Source organism: Salmo salar, chromosome ssa03, assembly GCF_905237065.1.
Source record: "Salmo salar chromosome ssa03, Ssal_v3.1, whole genome shotgun sequence".
Taxonomy (NCBI): domain Eukaryota; kingdom Metazoa; phylum Chordata; class Actinopteri; order Salmoniformes; family Salmonidae; genus Salmo; species Salmo salar.
Window position 1 is genome coordinate 6,291,568 of NC_059444.1, and position 21,730 is coordinate 6,313,297.

Consider the following 21,730-nt stretch of genomic DNA (forward strand, 5'->3'; position numbering starts at 1 on the left):
TTACTTGTTAAAGACTGGAGATTTACAATTTATCTCAGTAGAATCTCAGTAGAATCTCAGTGGAAGCCCAGGGCAACATTAATTAGTCAAGATTTTTTGTGCGACTTTGACAAGGGACAAGATCCTACTAGGCCTAATGTGACTGTACTTCGATCATTATAATTAGTCGAAAGGTTGTGTTAAGGCACACCATCTTGAGACATGCCTCTCTCAAGCACTATGTTAGCTTCTTATTGTTGTACTAATAACCTGATGTCATTGTGACCATCCATTTGCCCAAGTCAACTTAGAAGTGTCAACGTTAAGGTATATAGCTTCAAATACTTCAGCATCTGTCTCAAATCAAGAACGTTAACTTGCTTCCCTATAAATCACCAAGCATGTTAAAGGACATCCGCTGAAATAGATTCAGCATTGACCATCAAGTCAAGCCTTCACATAACAGCAAAAACAAAACAAAACCACCACAGAAGTTCAGTTTGCAGTACATTTTATTGTTTGTTTGTGTTTATAGTGGGGTTTTTTTACAGCTTGGAGTCCGCATGGATCGCCACCATGGGGTCCTCGTCGGTGTTGCTGATCTTGAAGTGGGCACGACCATCGTCCCCGACATTGATGGTCTTCCCCGTGCAGCGCCCTCCATCCCTCTGGCCAGAAATGACATCACAGTAGGCGCCGCCGGGCATGCCAGTGTTCAGAGTCACATCCAGGTGCCTGATTGGTTGAAACATAGGAAGTAGAGAGCTAAGAGTGAAGTTTATCTGAATTTAATCAATTAACCACTCAGTCAATCAATCAACCAACCAGTCAACTAATCAGTCAATCAATCGATCGATCACTCTGCCAATCAACCAACCCACCACCCACCCACCGATTTACCAACCAGTCAGCCAACAAATAAACCAAGGTGTTACAGTATAGACATTACCAGTCATCGTTGTTGAAGACAATGAAGCCGCGGTTGCCGCGTCCAAAGGCCACCTGGTTGCTCCCATTATCCCACCAGTTAGAATGGGGCTGTCCGGTCACCACGTTACGGAAGGTAGCCATGTTCCTACACAGACAGAAGACAGAGAAGGAATTTATTACCATAGTTATTTTTCTTCTGCAGAACAACCTACCAACATTTTCATAGTAGCTACGTTCGGTGGAATGAACTGTGAATTCTATGTGTTTATTTAAATTTGTCTATGATACACTACATGGTCAAAAGTATGTAGACACCCCTTTAAATGAGTGGCTTCGGCTATTTCGGCCACACCCGTTACTGACAGGTGTATTAAATCGAGCATACAGTCATGCACTCTCCATAGACAAACATTGGCAGCAGAATACTGAAGAGCTAAGTGTCTATCAACGTGGCACTGTCATAATATGCCACCTTTTCAACAAGTAACATTTCTGCCCTGCTAGAACTGCCCTGCTCAGGTGCAAAGTGGTAGGCCACACAAGCTCACAGAACTGGACCGCCGAGTGTTGAATTGTAAAGAGAGTTACAAATTGTCTGTCCTCGGTTGCAACACTCATTACCGAGTTCCAAACTGCCTCTGGAAGCAACGTCAGCAAGAGAACTGTTCGTCGGGAGCTTCATGAAATGGGTTTCCATTGCCGAGCAGCCGCACACAAGCCTAAGATCACCATGCACAATGCCAAGCATCAGCTGGAGTGGTGTAAAGCTCGCCGCCATTGGACTCTGTAGCCCTGGAAACGCATTCTCTGGAGTGATGAATCACGCTTCACCATCTTGCAGTCCGACGGACAAATCTGGATTTGGCGGATGCCAGGAAAATGCTACCTGCCCCAATGCAGCCAAATGGAATGCTATTGTGGCTGAATGGAAGCTAATCCCTATAGCAATGTTCCAATGTCTAGTGGAAAGCCTTCGCAGAAGAGTGGAGTGTCACGTCCTGACCATAGAAAGTTTTTATTTTCTATGGTAGAGTAGATCAGGGCGTGATTGGGGTTTTCTAGTTTAGTTTTTCTATGTTGTTATGTTCTAGTTTTGTATTTCTATGTTGGGTTTTGTTTGGGATGATCTCCAATTAGAGGCAGCTGGTCATCGTTGTCTCTAATTGGAGATCATACTTAAGTAGGTGTTTTTCCCACCTGGGTTGGTGGGAGATTGTTTTTGAGTAAGTGTATGTTGTAATTTTCGTCACGGTTTGTTGTTTTGTTTATTCAGATTATTTTGTATGTATTGCATAGTTTCACAGTTCAATAAAATATGTGGAACGATAATCACGCTGCACTTTGGTCCGCTCCTCTCTACGACAAACGTGACATGGAGGCTGTTATAGCAGCAAAGGGGGTACGAACTCTGTATTAAAATGCCCATGATTTTTTTGTGAGATATTTGACGAGTTGGTGTCCACATACATTTAAATTTTTTTACATTTTAGTCATTTAGCAGACGCTCTTATCCAGAGCGACTTACAGTAGTGAATGCATACATTTCATACAATATACATACATTTGGCCATGTAGTGTAAAGTGCATTCGGAAAGCATTCAGACCCCTTCACTTTTTCCACATTTTGTTACGCTACAGTCTTATTCTAAAATGTATTAAAAAAAAAATCTCATCAATCTATACACAAAACCTAATAGTTATTATACATTTGTGCAAATGAATTAACAATAAAAACGGAAATACTACATCTACATAGGTATTTACTCAGTACTTTGTTGAAGCACCTTTGGCAGCGATTACAGCCTTGAGTCTTCTTGGGTATGATGCTACAAGCTTGGCACGCTTGTAATTAGGGAGTTTCTCCCATTTTTTTCTGCAGATCCTCTCATGCTCTGTCAGGTTGGATGGGGAGCGTCGCTGCACAACTATTTTCAGGATCTCCCATCTCCACAGAGGAACTCTGGAGCTCTGTCAGAGTGACCATCAAGTTCCTTCTCCCCCTGATTGCTCAGTTTGGCTGGGTGACCAGCTCTAGGAAGAGTCTTGGTGTTTCCAAACGTCTTCCGTTTAAGAATGATGGAGGCCACTGTGTTCTTGGGAACCTTCAATATTACAGAAATTGTTTGCTACCCTTCCCCAGGTCTGTGCCTCGACACAATCCTGTCTAGGAGCTCTACAGACAATTCCTTTGACCTCATGGCTTGGTTTTTGCTCTGACATGCACTGTTAACTGTGGGACCTTTATATAGACAGGTGTGTACCTTTCCAAATCATGTCCAATCAATTGAATTTAAACACAGGTGGACTCCAATCAAGTAGCAGAAACATCTCAAGGATGATCAATGGAAACAGGATGCACCTGAGCTCAATGTCGAGTCTCATAGTAAAGGGTCTGAATACTTATGTAAATACGGTTTTTATTTAAAAAAACCTGTTTTCACTTTATCATCATGTGTAGATTGTGTAGATTGATGATATACACTGCTCAAAAAAATAAAGGGAACACTTAAACAACACAATGTAACTCCAAGTCAATCACACTTCTGTGGAATCAAACTGTCCACTTAGGAAGCAACAATGATTGACAATACATTTCACATGCTGTTGTGCAAATGGAATAGACAACAGGTGGAAATTATAGGCAATTACCAAGACACCCCCAATAAAGGAGTGGTTCGGCAGGTGGTGACCACAGACCACTTCTCAGTTCTTATGCTTCCTGGCTGATGTTTTGGTCACTTTTGAATGCTGGCGGTGCTTTCACTCTAGTGGTAGCATGAGACGGAGTCTACAACCCACACAAGTGGCTCAGGTAGTGCAGATCATCCAGGATGGCACATCAATGCGAGCTGTGGCAAGAAGGTTTGCTGTGTCTGTCAGCGTAGTATCCAGAGCATGGAGGCGCTACCAGGAGACAGGCCAGTACATCAGGAGACGTGGAGGAGGCCGTAGGAGGGCAACAACCCAGCAGCAGGACCGCTACCTCCGCCTTTGTGCAAGGAGGAGCAGGAGGAGCACTGCCAGAGCCCTGCAAAATGACCTCCAGCAGGCCACAAATGTGCATGTGTCTGCTCAAACGGTCAGAAACAGACTCCATGAGGGTGGTATGAGGGCCCGACGTCCACAGGTGGGGGTTGTGCTTACAGCCCAACACCGTGCAGGACGTTTGGCATTTGCCAGAGAACACCAAGATTGGCAAATTTGCCACTGGTGTCCTGTGCTCTTCACAGATGAAAGCAGGTTCACACTGAGCACGTGACATACGTGACAGAGTCTGGAGACGCCGTGGAGAACGTTCTGCTGCCTGCAACATCCTCCAGCATGACCGGTTTGGTGGTGGGTCAGTCATGGTGTGGGGTGGCATTTCTTTGGGGGGGCCGCAGAGCCCTCCATGTGCTCGCCAGAGGTAGCCTGACTGACATTAGGTACCGAGATGAGATCCCCAGACCCCTTGTGAGACCATATGCTGGTGCGGTTGGCCCTGGGTTCCTCCTAATGCAAGACAATGCTAGACCTCATGTGGCTGGAGTGTGTCAGCAGTTCCTGCAAGAGGAAGGCATTGATGCTATGGACTGGCCCGCCCGTTCCCCAGACCTGAATCCAATTGAGCACATCTGGGACATCATGTCTCGCTCCATCCACCAACGCCACGTTGCACCACAGACTGTCCAGGAGTTGGCGGATGCTTTAGTCCAGGTCTGGGAGGAGATCCCTCAGGAGACCATCCGCCACCTCATCAGGAGCATGCCCAGGCATTGTAGGGAGGTCATACAGGCACGTGGAGGCCACACACACTACTGAGCCTCATTTTGACTTGTTTTAAGGACATTACATCAAAGTTGGATCAGCCTGTAGTGTGGTTTTCCACTTAAATTTTTAGTGTGACTCCAAATCCAGACTTCCATGGGTTGATAAATTGGATTTCCATTGATTATTTTTGTGTGATTTTGTTGTCAGCACATTCAACTATGTAAAGGAAAAAGTATTTAATAAGATTATTTCATTCATTCAGATCTAGGATGTGTTATTTTAGTGTTCCCTTAATTTTTTTGAGCAGTATATATATATAATATATATATATTTTTTTATATATATGCATTTTAGAATAATGCTATAATGTAACAAAATGTGTAAAAAGTTAAGGGGTCTGAATATTTTCCCAATTCTGATTTTTTTCCACTAATTCGTCTTTTGAGATACCACGAGCGCGTCCTCCCAAATTAATGTTTAAAAAAAATATATATATTATTTAACCAGGCAAGTCAGTTAAGAACAAATTCTTATGTTCAATGACAGCCTAGGAACAGTGAGTTAACTGCCTTGTTCAGGTGCAGAACAACAGATTATTATTTATTTTTTTTACCTTTAGCTCTGGTATTTGAACTTGCAACCTTTACGGTTACCAGTCCAACACTCTAACCGCTAGGCTAACTGCCACCCCAATGTGCCACCAACATCCTGTGATGTACACAGGATGTGTTCGCTATAGGACTTACGTAATCTGGCGCCACCTGTGCTCACACACCCATCCGTCTCCACAGGTGTCGTCAGCGTTCACGTGGACATCCTTGGTGGATCCATCTTCGTGACTGGGAGGGCCCTGCCAGTCGTCAGTACGGTTCCAGCGGAAGGAGGACATCACACGGGCCACCCCGTAGGGATGGGCAAGCATGTAGGCCACGGCCATCTTGTAAATCCTGTAGGTGAGTCAAAATCGATGAAACATCAAATAATGTTTGTTTTCATAATGGTTATTTTTCCGTTGATCATGCATTGATGTCATCGGTGTGAAAAATAGAAAACGTAATTTTCCTGAAGATAAATTGTGTACTTCCTTCCTTAAGATGTCATAAATTATGTTTACAGTGGTGGAAGAAGTTTAAAAGGAAGGAATTGTAGTGTAAGTACTGTATGTTGTTAAAATGGATATTGGTAAAGTCGTGTAGTGAAAGACTTGGACGTAAGAGAGAGGTGTAGTGAGAGGGTACCTGGCGTCCCAGAAGGTGAGTATGGCGCTTCCACCTCCTCCATGACCTCTCTGGTTGTCATGGTTATCAATAAACACAAGAGCATTGCCGTCGGGCATGAAGCCCCAGCCCTCACCCCAGTTCCTGGAATACACACGTTGATAGGATTTAGGAAAATGACAAAGTTGACATCAACTGTATCTTTCAAATATTCACAAACACAATGATAAGTGTTTATAAAAGTCATATTATGAGTTTGTAATTGTATGTAATTATGTGTGGCTCAGTTGGTGTGGCTCAGTTGGTAGAGCATGGTGTTTGCAAAGCCAGCGTTGTGGGTTCGTTTCCCACGGGGGACCAGTACGGAGATTTTTTTTTAAATTAAATGTATGCATTCACTACTGTAAGTCGCTCTGGATAAGAGCATCTGCTAAAATGACTAAAATAAAAAATTATGTATTAAATGAGTTTGTAATTTATGATGAAATTAGTTAAAGTGCCACTCTATCTCATTTAACACTGGATTTACAAAAAAGAAAAAGCACATCTCAATAGGTGGTTCAGGTGTCCTCATGACATGGCACAAGTTAATGGGGGGGGGGGGGGCTTTCCTCTTTAGTTCTCTATTGCTCCTGTATTTTTCCTCAAGCAAAGGGGGAGGGCGATGACATCACCTCAGACCATTAGACCATCAGACCAACTCTGAATGGATGACGTCTTTAAGTAGATTTTTTCCCCCCGCTTAAGTGCGTGGACATCACTGCATTTATACTTCAGATATTGTTTTTCAACAGAAAAAAAAGTTCAGAAATAGCTGGAGTCCATCTTTAATTAGTTGTTTGTTAGTCGAATAAGAGCATCTGCTGAATTACTACAATGAAAATGTGCAATGTTAATTCATGTAATCATATCTTACTTGGTGTAAGACAGCTTTTCGCCGTTCCATTTGCGGAAGACTGTTCCGATTTTGGCTCCATATTTGAACTCAGTGACTCTGCCTAGGGGGAAGTACTCTGAGGTCTGGATGGCCTCACCACCCATGTCGATAACCTAAAGGCAAGCAATAAAGACAAATTACCACTGTTGAAGATACACCTTTTACAAATGGAGATGCCAAGACTGAGTAAGAGGATGATAGATGGTATATCTACATGTTATGGAACAAAATTGATTGGATTCAGGCCTATATAGCCGTTTTCCAGATGCTCGAAGCAATTATATTGTGTGTGCGTGGAGGGGGGACCGAGTGGTATAATTTTATAGTATATTACTAGAAAAACAAGGAGTTACATTATTACCTCCTGGAATATGAAGGGTCTGGATCCCCCGTTGAACCAGCGGGTGTTGAGGTTGTGGAGACTTCCGTAGATGACAGTAAGGTCGCCGGGCCACATGTGTTTACTGGCATCCACTCTGAACCCAGCCACTCCCATGTCGATCAGCTTGTTCATGTAGTCGGCCACCTTTCCTCTGACGTAGTCCTTCTCTAGGGCAAGATCCAGCAGACTCACCAGACGACAATCACGCACCTGGGGATGGAACGAAACGTTGCGTAAGCTGATTACAGTCATTTGTCCGTTACCAACCTGAATGAGTGGCAGTGTGAAAGTATCACAATAGTACAAAATTGCATTGTATCACACAAGTAAACAGCAAACTTGAATCAATTTAGACTTAAAAAAAAGTTTGTTTCCCAATGTTAAAGACTACTCTTTTAAGTGGTCTTAAGACCACCAGTCCTATGGCCATAATCAGCATCTCCACAAAAAGAGAAACATTATTTTGTGTAATTGCGTAAAAAAATAAAATAATATTAAGATCGGCAATAATTATTTAGTGTGTACTGAGTCATACCTGGTTGATATCATTGTAATTTTCGATGTCTCCGCTGGCAGTTTTGCACTTGCCTTGGTTGAAATCAAAGCTACTGAAGGGGATGGAAGGGAAGTCCATCTTTTTGGCATTGAAATAGGTTCCACAGGTAGAGTGGGTTCCCTCTCCACCTCCAGCTCCACACATGTGGTTGATAACGGCATCAACGTAGATGTTAACCTGGGAATATTAGGAGAGGGTTAGTGTCATCACAAGAAAGCGGAACAGGACATAGATCTGGAGGAAGGATTTTAACTGTTGGTAAGTTCTGTCGGTTTGGTAGGGCTGAGAGTTGTTAGAAAATCAGTTACACTTGGTTCTGCTGGGTTGGTAGTATGAGTATGATGGTGATTTACATTTTTCTGTGTGTGTTTTGTGGGAGCAGAGTAGGAGATAAAGTAGCCTACTTAACTACTAGCGATGGACTTCTATGACGATATGGAGTTTGTCATGTTCACGATCATGTGTGTTGTTTGGTTGTTGTTGTTTACCCCAACGTTGTTGCATCTGGTAATCATGTCTCTGAGCTCGTTCTCATTTCCTGATCTGGAACACAGGTTGTAGCTGATTGGCTGGTACCGCTCCCACCATGGTCTCCACGGGCTGGTCAACAAAATGCTCTCAGCAGGAGGAGAGATCTAAGGGGAAGAGACAACAGCATAGGTACATTTCTAACTCAAACAACACCTCAGAGGGGTGCACCATGAAGCAGAATCAGTGGGTTAGCCAGTAAACTTAAAAAAACAACAGTTAACTTAGATATGTGTTTTTTTTTATGTTTTTTGATGTTGAGTAAATTAGACCATGTCCATTTCAAGCATCTCTCTCTCTCTCTCTCTCTCTCTCTCTATATATATATATCTATATAGATATATGAAAATGAAGATGTGCATTCCGTATCTATTAGTCTATATATATCTGTATCTATTACTCTATATAGTGAGGGAAAAAAATACTTATTTCCCTCATTAAAATGCAAATCAATTTCTAACATTTTTGCCATGCGTTTTTCAGGATTTTTTTGTTGTTATTCTGTCTCTCGCTGTTCAAATAAACCTACCATGAAAAGTATAGATTGATCATTTCTTTGTCAGTGGGCAAATGTACAAAATCAGCAGGGGATCAAATACTTTTCCCTCTCACTGTATCTGTATATATTACTCTCTCTATATATATCTGTATCTATTACTCTCTCTATATATATATATCTGTATCTATTACTCTATATATACAGTATCTGTATCTATTACTCTCTATATATATCTGTATCTATTACTCTCTATATATCTGTATCTATTACTCTATATATACTTCTGTATCTATTACTCTCTATATATACTGTATCTGTATCTATTAATCTCTCTATATATACAGTATCTGTATCTATTATTCTCTCTATATATATCTGTATCTATTACTCTATATATTTCTGTATCTATTACTCTATATATATCTGTATCTATTACTCTATATATATCTGTATATATTACTCTCTCTCTATATATATCTGTATCTATTACTCTATATATATCCGTATCTATTATTCTATATATACAGTATCTGTATCTATTACTCTCTCTATATATCTGTATCTATTACTCTATATATATCTGTATCTATTACTCTATATATACTGTATCTGTATCTATTAATCTCTCTATATATACAGTATCTGTATCTATTACTCTCTCTATATATATCTGTATCTATTACTCTATATATATCTGTATCTATTACTCTATATATATCTGTATCTATTGCTCTCTCTATATATATATCTGTATGTATTACTCTATATATACAGCATCTGTATATATTACTCTCTCTATATATATTTGTATCTATTACTCTATATATATCTGTATCTATTACTCTATATATACAGTATCTGTATCAATTACTCTATATATATATATCTGTATCTATTACTCTATATATATCTGTATCTATTACTCTCTCTATATATACAGTATCTGTATCTATTACTCTATATATATCTGTATCTATTACTCTCTCTATATATATCTGTATCTATTACTCTCTATATATATATTACTCTCTCTATATATATCTATATCTATTACTCTCTATATATATATGTATCTATTACTCTATACATGCAGTGTCTGTATCTATTACTCTCTCTATATATATCTGTATCTATTATTCTGTATATATATATATATGTCTGTATATATTACTCTCTCTATCTATATTACTCTCTAAATATATATATATATTACTCTCTCTATATATGTCTGTATATATTACTCTCTATATATATATCTGTATATATATTACTCTGTATATATATATATATATATATATATATCTGTATATATTACTCTCTATATATATAGCTGTATCTATTATTCTGTATATATATATCTGTATCTATTACTCTGTATATGTATATATGTCTGTATCTATTACTCTGTATATATACTACAGCAACTGTAGTATGTGCTGATAATGTTTGCTAAAATGAAGACACTAACCAGATTTCCATCCATCCATTTTCTGCGAGTAAAGTATGTTGGGTAAAAAAAATTCAAGACATGCCTGATGGAAACAACATATTTGTCTGTAAACTTTCCAAATGTCGACAAAACAAAATGAGCTAGACGAGGTGGGATCTTTTTGTGCCTTTAAAATGAATTATCAGAGAAATGGCTGTGGAAAAGTCTTTATATTTATATAATAACCATCATATTTAAGTAAACTTGGAGTCACGCGATGATATGGTCTGTGGTCGTCCCACTATGACTAGGGAAAGCAGGCAGTGTATTAGTCTACAGGTGATATAACTTTACAGGATGGTGAAAGTGCACGGTGATGAGCTTGATGCTCCTTTCCATTGAGTGTCTTATGGTGATCGATGTTTTGCTGCCGTTTGACAAATAAAAATAATTTCACTCCTTTGTCCATAATAATCTCATCCTGTAGGCTATACCCACACAGGATCTGCCATCTGTTGGGTAGAGCACATGTGCCAATACCAGTGGCCACATTTGCTATAAAACGCAACATTCTTTGTGACAAAACCATCAGTAGAGATGAACATGCGATGGAAACTCATTTAAATTGTATTTTTTATTCGGTACAAGTTATTTTTATGTGCGCTACGTCGTCACGCACAGACTTTTATCCGCAACAAGGCAATTTGACAGAAATACATCTCTGGTGGGAAAATGCACATCTTGTTTTATTTTTTATTTTTGAATATTCGCACAAAAATCTGTCGTAAATTGGATGGAAATGTAGTGATACAACATTCATATGATCAATACTCTTATGGGAAGAGGAAATGTAAGTTATTAGCCATAAGAACAGCAACCTTGGTGAGTACAGTAGGATAAACCCTGGGCCTGGAGAACAACAACCATGGTGAGTACATTAGGATAAACCCTGGGCCTGGAGAACAACAACCATGGTGAGTACAGTAGGATAAACCCTGGGCCTGGAGAACAACAACCATGGTGAGTACAGTAGGATAAACCCTGGGCCTGGAGAACAACAACCATGGTGAGTACAGTAGGATAAACCCTGGACCTGGAGAACAACAACCATGGTGAGTACATTAGGATAAACCCTGGGCCTGGAGAACAACAACCATGGTGAGTACAGTAGGATAAACCCTGGGCCTGGAGAACAACAACCATGGTGAGTACAGTAGGATAAACCCTGGGCCTGGAGAACAACAACCATGGTGAGTACAGTAGGATAAACCCTGGACCTGGAGAACAACAACCATGGTGAGTACATTAGGATAAACCCTGGGCCTGGAGAACAACAACCATGGTGAGTAGAGTAAGATAAACCCTGGGCCTGGAGTCTTTCTTGACCAGTTGACCTAAACAGGAAAACACTTCTCCATTCTCCTACATTACATACCTGAACCCCAGCGTATCCTTTGGGAGCCAGGAACCTCTCACACTCAGCCGCGATGTCGTTCCACTTCCACTCAAACAGGTGGACGATGGCCTGCCTGCCATGCTTAGCATGAGGGTTGTGGTAAGCCTGGCTCAGCCCCAGCAGTGTCAACAGAACTAGATACTTCATCATGTTGTCTATCCCGGGTCGAGATAGAAAAAAAAAATCAGACGACAAACTGGAGGTTTGACACCCAGTATATATACAGAGCATAGACATCTGACCATTCACACTATGGCCAATGATAGGGCGTATTATGTTTCTGTAAAGAATCCACATGTGTTTATCTACAAAGTCAAGGGCAGTGTAAAAGCAGGTGTGTGGTATCAAGTCTTACTCATGATTGAAGTAACCTACAGAGTTTTCCTTCCACAAAAAAATAGAAGAGTGAAAAATACCTCTGGCATACTGAGATCTACTTTACCTGAATTACACTCTAAGAAAAAAAGGGTTCTTTGCTGAGGGATAGGGTTCTACCAAGAACTGGTTTGATCTGAAGAACCCTTTTTGGAAGACAAGGCTTATTTATAAGGCAAAGGGTTCTACATAGAACCTTTAATATTCTAAGAACTATTTCTGGAAGAAAGGGTTCTTAAATGATTCATTGGAAGGCAAGAAGGGTTCTACATAGAACCATATATCATATTTCCCAGCATGCAGGGAGATTCTCAGAATTGTTTGTTTCACAGTCATATCTGTGTTTTTGCATGTACATTGATTTGTTTATTAATTTTATGCTACACAAAGAAAAATAACATTGTTTTCTAAACTAATCCAATCTGTTATTAGTTGGATTTATTGCACTCGTTACTGAAATGGTTGTTCCAGTTTAGATGATTGAGGTAGTTTCAGAAGTCAATCTTCTCTACTCTGGCAGTCATTCTGAACTGCAGGTAAGTAACAATTCCACTTGTTGGATATCCTACATTCTGGCTGGATTCCACTAGGAATTACACATCACTTTGCAAGCCAATATAATGTGACTTGCAGGCCTTATGTGGCCTTTAATATTCTAAGAACTATTTCTGGAAGAAAGGGTTCTTTGATGATTCGTTGGAAGGCAAGAAGGGTTCTACATAGAACCATATATCCTATTTCCCAGCATGCAGGGAGATTCTCAGAATTGTTTGTTTCACAGTCATATCTGTGTTTTTGCATGTACATTGATTTGTTTATTAAGGTGTTAGGGTATAACTAGGCTCTCTCAAAGAAAGGCCTTAATGATATATGTAATGTATTGTCATAAATAATTATATTGGAAAAGGCTGGTGGAACAGTTCATAGAATACCCCTCCAAAGATAAAAGGGGTCGTTGGTAGAACCCTTCATAGACGGTTCTAGGAATAACCTTTAGATGATAACGTGGTTCTTGGTAGAACCCTTCATAGACAGTTCTAGGAAGAACCTTTACATGATAACATGGTTCTTGGTAGAACCCTTCATAGACGGTTCTAGGAATAACCTTTAGATGATAACATGGTTCTTGGTAGAACCTGTCATGACGTGGCCCTTTCTGGGTGTAGATCGTGGCTGTCCCCCCATTCTCTCTCTCTCCTAAACCAGGATTAGTACCTCAGGTCATAAATGCCGGGTAGAAACTGCCATGCAGTATGGAGGTAGAGAGCCTAGAGAGACCAATGGAAGACTTGGCCAAACTGCTAAACTCCTAATTAAACAACATTCTTACTTTTGGGAATGTGGGAATGGGCTGTGGACACTTAAGGGACAGTTATGATGAGTGTGTTTCATTTGGTGATCTCATGAAGGACAGGAAACACACATAACGGTATCTCTTAAAGTGTACATTTCCCAGCTGTCAGGTTTACATCTAAATATTGTGAAATGTATGTGATTAATTAAACATGAAACTATTTGTGAAAAGATGTAATGTGATGTTAACCTCTATGGGCTAGGTGGGACGCTTGCGTCCCACCTACTCAACAGCCAGTGTAATCCCGTGGCGCGTTATTCAAATTCCTCAAAAATGCAAAAACTTCAATTTTTCAAACATATGACTATTTTACACCATTTTAAAGACAAGACTCTCGTTAATCTAACCACACTGTCCGATTTCAAAAAGGCTTTACAGCGAAAGCAAAACATTAGATTATGTCAGCAGAGTACCCAGCCAGAAATAATCAGACACCTATTTTTCAAGCTAGCATATAATGTCACAAAAAACAAAACCACAGCTAAATGCAGCACTAACCTTTGATGATCTTCATCAGATGACACACCTAGGACATTATGTTATACAATACATACATGTTTTGTTCAATCAAGTTCATATTTATATCAAAAACCAGCTTTTTACATTAGCATGTGACGTTCAGAACTAGCATTCCCACCGAACACTTCCGGTGAATTTACTAAATTACTCACGATAAACATTCACAAAAAAACATAACAATTATTTTAAGAATTATAGATACAGAACTCCTTTATGCAATCGAGGTGTCCGATTTTAAAATAGCTTTTCGGTGAAAGCACATTTTGCAATATTCTGAGTAGATAGCTCGCCATCACAGGCTAGCTATTTTGACACCCACCAAGTTTGACCCTCACCAAACTCAGATTTACTATAAGAAAAATTGGATTACCTTTGTTGTTCTTCGTAAGAATGCACTCCCGGGACTTCTACTTCAATAACAAATGTTGGTTTGGTTCCAAATAATCCATAGTTATATCCAAATAGCGGCGTTTTGTTCGTGCGTTCAAGACACTATCCAAGGGTGACGAAGGGTTACGCGCCCGACGCGTTTCGTGACAAAAAATGTCAAAATATTCCATTACCGTACTTCGAAGCATGTCAACCGCTGTTTAAAATCAATTTTTATGCTATTTTTCTCGTAAAAAAGCGATAATATTCCGACCGGGAGTCGTTGTTTTCGTTCAAATACGAAAGAATAAAAACATGGTGTTGCCTCGTGCACGCGCCTCCAGTCTCTGTTCTCTGATCGACCACTATCTAAATGCGCTAATGTTTTTCAGCCAGGGCCTGCAAAGCCACCATTCAGCTTTTTGCCGCCTTCTGAGAGCCTATGGGAGCCGTAGGAAGTGTCACGTTACAGCAGAGATCCCCTGTTTTGGATAGAGATGATCAAGAAGGCCAAGAAATGGTCAGAGAGGGCGCTTCCTGTTTGGAATCTTCTCAGGTTTTGGCCTGCCAAATGAGTTCTGTTATACTCACAGACACCATTCAAACAGTTTTAGAAACTTTGGAGTGTTTTCTATCCAAAGCTAATAATTATATGCATATTCTAGTTTCTGGGCAGGAGTAATAATCAGATTTAATCAGGTACGTTTTTTATCCGGCCGTAAAAATACTGCCCCCTATCCATAACAGGTTAAAACCTCTTGAAGCGCTCGTCCCGCATGCGGGATCAACATCCAGCGAAAAATCATATCGCCATATTCATAACCGAACCATAGCAACATTTTATATTTTTTCTTCTTCTCAAATATAGGACTATTTTATATTGTTTTATAGATACACCTCTCCTGAATCGAACCACGTTGTCCGATTTCAAAAAGGCTTTACAGCAAAAGCAAAACATTAGATTATGTTAGAGGAGTATATCGTCAAAGTAGCCACATAGCCATTTTCTGACCAACCACATGCATCACAAATAACCAAAAAACAGCTAAATGCAGCACTAACCTTTGACAATCGTCATCAGATGACACTCCTAGGACATCATGTTACACAACACATGCATTGTTTTGTTCGATAAAGTTCACATTTATATATAAAAACAGCATTTTACATTGGCGCGTGACGTTGAGAAACTATTTTCCCTCAAATGCATCCGGTGAACAGCACTACAATTTACTAAATTACTATTCGAAAACATTTTAAAAATGTAATATTGTCATTCAAAGAATTATAGATTAACATCTCGTGAAAGCACCCGCATTGCCAGATTTAAAAATAACTCTACTGGGAAATCACACTTGCAATAAAAGGGGATGCTATACTCAGAAAAATAGGCTAGCGATACAGGTCAGCGCCATCTTGGAACAATCGAATATCAAATCTACTCTTGTATACTATTGTAAATATTCCCTTACCTTTGATTATCTTCATCAGAAGACACTTTCAGGAATCCCAGGTCCACAACAAATGTAGTTTTGTTAGAAAAAGTTAATAATTTATGTCCCAATAGTTCCTTCTTGTTAGCGCGTTCCGAAGGCTACTCAAAATGTACCGTCGTGCGTGGGCCTTCTCGTCACGAAAGTGCAAAAAAAAAATATTTAAGTTCGTTCAAACATGTCAAATGTTGTATAACCTCTATGGGCTATGTGGGACGCAAGCGTCCCACCCCTGGTACACCCTATCAACAACAGGTGAAATATCAAGAGCGCCAAATTTGAAAACAATTAAATGTCATAATTCAAATTTCTCAAACATACAACTATCTTACACCCTTTGAAAGATAAACATCTCCTTAATCTAACCACGTTGTCCGATTTCAAAAAGGCTTTACGGTGAAAGCATAAAGTTAGATTATGTTAGGAGAGTACATTGACAATAGCTGTGTGTAATGTTTTGTCAATTCAAAGACAGGCGTCACCAAAAGCAGAAAACCAGCTAAAATTATGCACTAACCTTTGACAATCTCCATCAGATGACACTCCTAGGACATTATGTTAGACAATACATGCATTTTTTGTTCTATCAAACAGCGTTTTACTATGGCATTGATGTTGAGGAAATCGTTTCCCTCCAATAACCGCCAGTCAATCAGCACGACAAATTAAATAATTACTATTCGAAAACATTGGTAAAATATTATATTGTCATTCAAAGAATTATAGATTTACATCTCTTGAACGCAACCGGATTGCCAGATTTAAAAATAACCTTACTGGGAAATCACACTTTGCAATAATCTGAGCACTGCGCCCAGAAAAATACGCTTTGCGATACAGACTAACCGCCATGTTGGAGAGATCTAAAATCGAAAATACTATGTAAATAATCCATTACCTTTGATTCTCTTCATCAGATGTCACTTCCAGGAATCCCAGGTCCATGACAAATGTAGTTTTGTTCGTAAAAGCTCATAATTTATGTCCAAAAAGCTCTGTGTTGTTAGCACATGATCTATGCCCGCCGGACTTCTCGTCATGAACGAGGGGAAAAAAAATATTCAAGTTCGTTCAAACATGTCAAACGTTGTATAGCATAAATCATTAGTGCCTTTTTTAACCAGAACATGAATAATATTCAAGGCGGACGATTGCATTCTCTTTTAAAACGTATTGGAACGAGAGTACCCAACATGAACTCGCGCGCCAGAGTCTAATCGGCCACCACCGTTCCAAGGCTCTTGTTCGGTCAGATCTCACAGTATAAGACTCAAAACACTTTGTAAAGACTGGTGACATCTAGTGGAAGCCATAGGAAGTGCTCAACAATTAATAAGCCCCTGTGTGTTTCAATGGCATAGGCTTAAAGGTAATTCAACACATCAGGTATCCACTTCCTGTCAGAATTTGTCTCAGGGTTTTGACTGCCATATGAGTTCTGTTATACTTACAGACACCATTCAAACAGTTTTAGAAAATTCTGAGTGTTTTCTATCCAAACATGAACAATAATATGCATATTCTAGCTTCTGAGTTGGTGTAGGAGGCAGTTAAAAATGGGCACATATTTTTTTCAAAATTCTCAATACTGCCCCCTAGCCCCAACAGGATAACATAAATCTTTAGGGCCTTTTTCAACCAGAGCTTCAATAATATTTAAGGGGGACGGTTGCATTGTCTTTCTAAACGTTTCGAAAGGGGAGGGTAGCCAGGGGCGCCCGCGTCATAATGGTAATGGCCCTCCCCCTATGACCAAGATCAACAGCCTCTCATTCTGTCAGTTTGTACTGTAGAACACTCAAACCACTTTGTAAAGACTGGGGACATCTAGTGGAAGCCATAGGAAGTACTCAATGAATCCTAACTCACGGTGTGATTTATAGGCAAAGTGCTGAAGTTGAGTCCGCAAATCAGATTTCCACTTCCTGTTAGGATCTGTCTCAGGGTTTTGACTGCCATATGAGTTCTGTTATACTCACAGACACCATTCAAACAGTTTTAGAAACTTTAGGGTGTTTTCTATCCACATCTACTAATTATATGCATATCATAGCTTCTGAGTTTGAGTAGGAGGCCGTTTAAAATGGGCACGTATTTTTTTCAAAAATCGCTGTAGCGCCCCCTATCCTTGGCGTGCGTCAAGAGGTTAAACTACAACTCTACCAAAGGACAAGACTATACCACGTGGAGTATTGGCTACACGGATGGAAATGGTTAAACTCTGAGACTATCGATCCCTACAGAATAAGAGCAAATCTTAGACCTATAATTACTAGTCTGCAGCTAGAAATGACGTAAGTCTAGAACGAGAATACAGACAACCGCCGAAGCATCTATTCTATGAGAACATTTCTGAATGGAACTCTGAAGTACACATTCTAACCACCTACAACCACGAAAGACTTTGTGACTTCAATGAAAGTTAACCAGAGACTCAGATGAACCCTACCGGAATATCGAGGATTCCAACAGAGAAGACAACAACGACATACGGGTGTAACTATATATACATTGCAATTGTTCTCGAATGAGCGGCTGTTCATGTGCAAAGGATTAGCATTTCAATGAATATAATTATAGACTGTGTGTAGTGTATCCATTTGTCTTTCCCGCTCTTTCTCAGTCCCACCCCTTTCCTTTTGTCTACCAAGCTGTCATATCGGCTAAGTCCACTAGGGACTTTTCTTTGTATCATGTAGCAACCCAATGTACTAATTGTGTGTTTTCATGTATTTCTGTGATTTGATTAGTTAGTAAATAATAAATTAAGGCAATTTGTATATCGCTGATTCATAATTTATGCTAGGGTTCGTGCAGATAACCAAGAATTTTACGACGTTTGGAGTGAGACTAACAAGGTAATAATAATACATTAATGAGAATGACTAATAGAGTAATATTGACTAAGTAATAATGACTAAGAGTAATATTCGGAAAATTATAACTCTGTAAGTCAACATTTTCCATGGTGCCCCGACTTCCTAGTTAATTAAGTTGACATGATTAGTTTAACCTGTTAGGGCTAGGGGGCAGTATTTACACGGCCGGATAAAAAACGTACCCGATTTAATCTGGTTATTACTACTGCCCAGAAACTAGAATATGCATATAATTATTGGCTTTGGGTAGAAAACACCCTAAAGTTTCTAAAACTGTTTGAATGTTGTCTGTGAGTATAACAGAACTCATATGGCAGGCAAAAACCTGAGAAGATTCTGTACAGGAAGTGCCCTCTCTGACCATTCCTTGGGCTTCTTGACTCTTTTTATTGAAAACGTAGGATCTTTGCTGTAACGTGACACTTCCTACGGCTCCCATAGGCTCTCAGAACCCGGGAAAAAGCTGAATGATGTCGAGGCAGCCCCTGGCTGAAAAACATTAGCGCCTTTGGTAAGTGGTCTATCAGAGGACAATGAGACTGAGGCGCGTGCACGAGGCAACCCCATGTTTTTATTTTCTCTCTCTTTGTACTAAAACACAGATTCCCGGTCGGAATATTATCGCTTTTTTATGATAAAAATGGCATAAAAATTTTAAACAGCGGTTGACATGCTTCGAAGTACGGTAATGGAATATTTAGAATTTTTTTGTCACGAAACGCGTCGGGCGCGTCACCCTTCTTTCCACTTCGGATAGTGTCTTGAACGCACAAACAAAACAGAGGATATTTGAACATAACTATGGATTATTTTGAACCAAACCAACATTTGTTATTGAAGTAGAAGTCCTGGGAGTGCATTCTGACGAAGAACAGCAAAGGTAATAACATTTTTCTTATAGTAAATCTGACTTTGGTGAGGGCTAAACTTGGTGGGTGTCTAAATAGCTAGCCCTGTGATGCCGGGCTATCTACTTAGAATATTGCAAAATGTGCTTTCACCGAAAAGCTATTTTAAAATCCGACATAGCGAGTGCATAGAGGAGTTCTGTATCTATAATTCTTAAAATAATTGTTATGTTTTTTGTGAACGTTTATCGTGAGTAATTTAGTAAATTCACCGGAAGTTTGCGGGGGGTATGCGAGTTCTGAACGTCACATGCTAATGTAAAAAGCTGGTTTTTGATATAAATATGAACTTGATTGAACAAAACATGCATGTATTGTATAACATAATGTCCTAGGGGTGTCATCTGATGAAGATCATCAAAGGTTAGTGCTGCATTTAGCTGTGGTTTGGGTTTATGTGACATTATATGCTAGCTTTAAAAATGGATGTCTGATTATTTCTGGCTGGGTACTCTGCTGTCATAATCTAATGTTTTGCTTTCGTTGTAAATGCTTTTTGAAATCGGACAGTGTGTTTAGATTTAACGAGAGTCTTGTCTTTAAAATGGTGTAAAATAGTCATGTGTTTGAGAAATTGATGTAATAGCATTTCTAAGGTATTTGAATAACGCGCCACAGGATTCCACTGGCTGTTACGTAGAAATCGTCCCACCTTCCCTAGAGAGGTTAATCACGTAATAACAATTACACATAGAGAATTGATTTGATAAAATAACAGTCTTCACATTTAATGATAGTAAAGACACGACAAACCCTTCAATGACGGTTCTAGGAAGAACCTTTACACGATAACATGGTTCTTGGTAGAACCCTTCTAGGCAGAACCATATACAGGGAGTTCTTTGAAGAACCCTACATAGAGGGTTCTAGATATAAACCCTCAGCAAAATGACAAAATATGGGACAATACTAGACTGTGTTTCAAGTAGCCGTGCATGAAATATGTTTTGTGTTAAAAAAAAAAAAACAGTAGTAACTGATGATAGTTGTAAGAGTTTTAGTGTGATTTGTATTCATAGCAGGGACACATGTGTCTTTTCTACACTCTTAGAAAAAAGCTTTAAAAAGTGTTCTTCGGCTGTCCCCATACTAAGAGAACCCTTTTTTTGTTCCAGGTAGAACCCGTTTTGGTTCAAAGTGGAACCCTTTTAGGTTCCATGTACAACCCTCTGTGCAAAGAGTTCTACATGGAACCCCAAATAGTTCTACCCAGAACCAAAACGGGTTCTTCAAAGGGTTCTCTTATGGGGACAGCCAAAGGATCCTTTTAGGATTTAAAGAGCACTTTTTTTTCTAAGAGTAAAGGTCATGAAAGCTATGCACAATATTCTTGCAAAAAAATGAAACACTGAATAATGTTAGCTGCAACCTTACCTTGTGTATAGCCCCGTTGTGAATCGAGATATATTGTAATGTTTGCTAAATAACCAGTGAATGATGAAACAGTTTGTCAGAGCTAGCATTTGTTTTGCCAAATACCACTATAAAATCAATAGCTGCAATAGATATCTGAGATTGCAACATTTAAACTAGTGGAAAGGAACATCTCACTGTCAATATCATACAAAAAAAAAATAATATCTAACATCATTATAGTGATTATAAACTATGAACTTTTCAATGTATAGATAAATGTAACTATAGATCATAGAGATGTTATAGACAGACATATTATTAATTCAGTGTTCATAGTGTTTAGAATGGCTTGAAACCATCATCTGTCGTATACCTATTTACAGTGCCAATTCATTTCTGTTGAGTTATTATGACTGTGTGTGTGTGTGTGTGTGTGTGTGTGTGTGTGTGTGTGTGTGTGTGTGTGTGTGTGTGTGTTGTGTGTACTGGTTTCCAACAACAATACTATACTCAAGATGGCCTGACAATTCTGATAGAAATGTAAAATGTCAGGGGGCTCAATCCAACAGTGAAATTCACAATTACTGTATATTCATTTTTCGTTACATACAACTACAGTAGTTGGCGGTGCTTGTATAACCAGGGCTTATTTTCTCTCAGACTGACCTTGACATGTTTTCCTGATCTGCGCTTTATCTGTTTCAGAGAAATTTAGTGTAACTGGAGTGTTGCTTTATCAGGAGTATATAAATAGCTTACAGTAAAAAAAAAAAAAAAATAATACTTCTCTCTTTGTGTACAATTCATAAAACTC

General features: G+C 39.3%; 1 protein-coding gene across 2 annotated transcripts; it reads right to left on the reverse strand.

Moving 5' to 3' along the window:
* Nucleotides 1–473: 473 nt before the first annotated feature.
* On the reverse strand, nucleotides 474–21,036 carry LOC100136478 (alpha amylase). Of its 2 annotated transcripts, XM_045714234.1 has the most exons (10): nucleotides 20,935–21,036; nucleotides 11,643–11,818; nucleotides 8,240–8,386; nucleotides 7,731–7,928; nucleotides 7,175–7,405; nucleotides 6,793–6,926; nucleotides 5,898–6,020; nucleotides 5,406–5,606; nucleotides 929–1,054; nucleotides 474–714 (listed from the first exon to the last, which is right to left on the reverse strand). In XM_045714234.1, the coding sequence occupies exons 2-10, from the start codon at nucleotides 11,811–11,813 to the stop codon at nucleotides 525–527; spliced, it is 1,521 nt and encodes a 506-aa protein (XP_045570190.1). In that variant the 5' UTR covers nucleotides 11,814–11,818; nucleotides 20,935–21,036; the 3' UTR covers nucleotides 474–524.
* Between the last annotated feature and the right edge of the window lie 694 nt (nucleotides 21,037–21,730).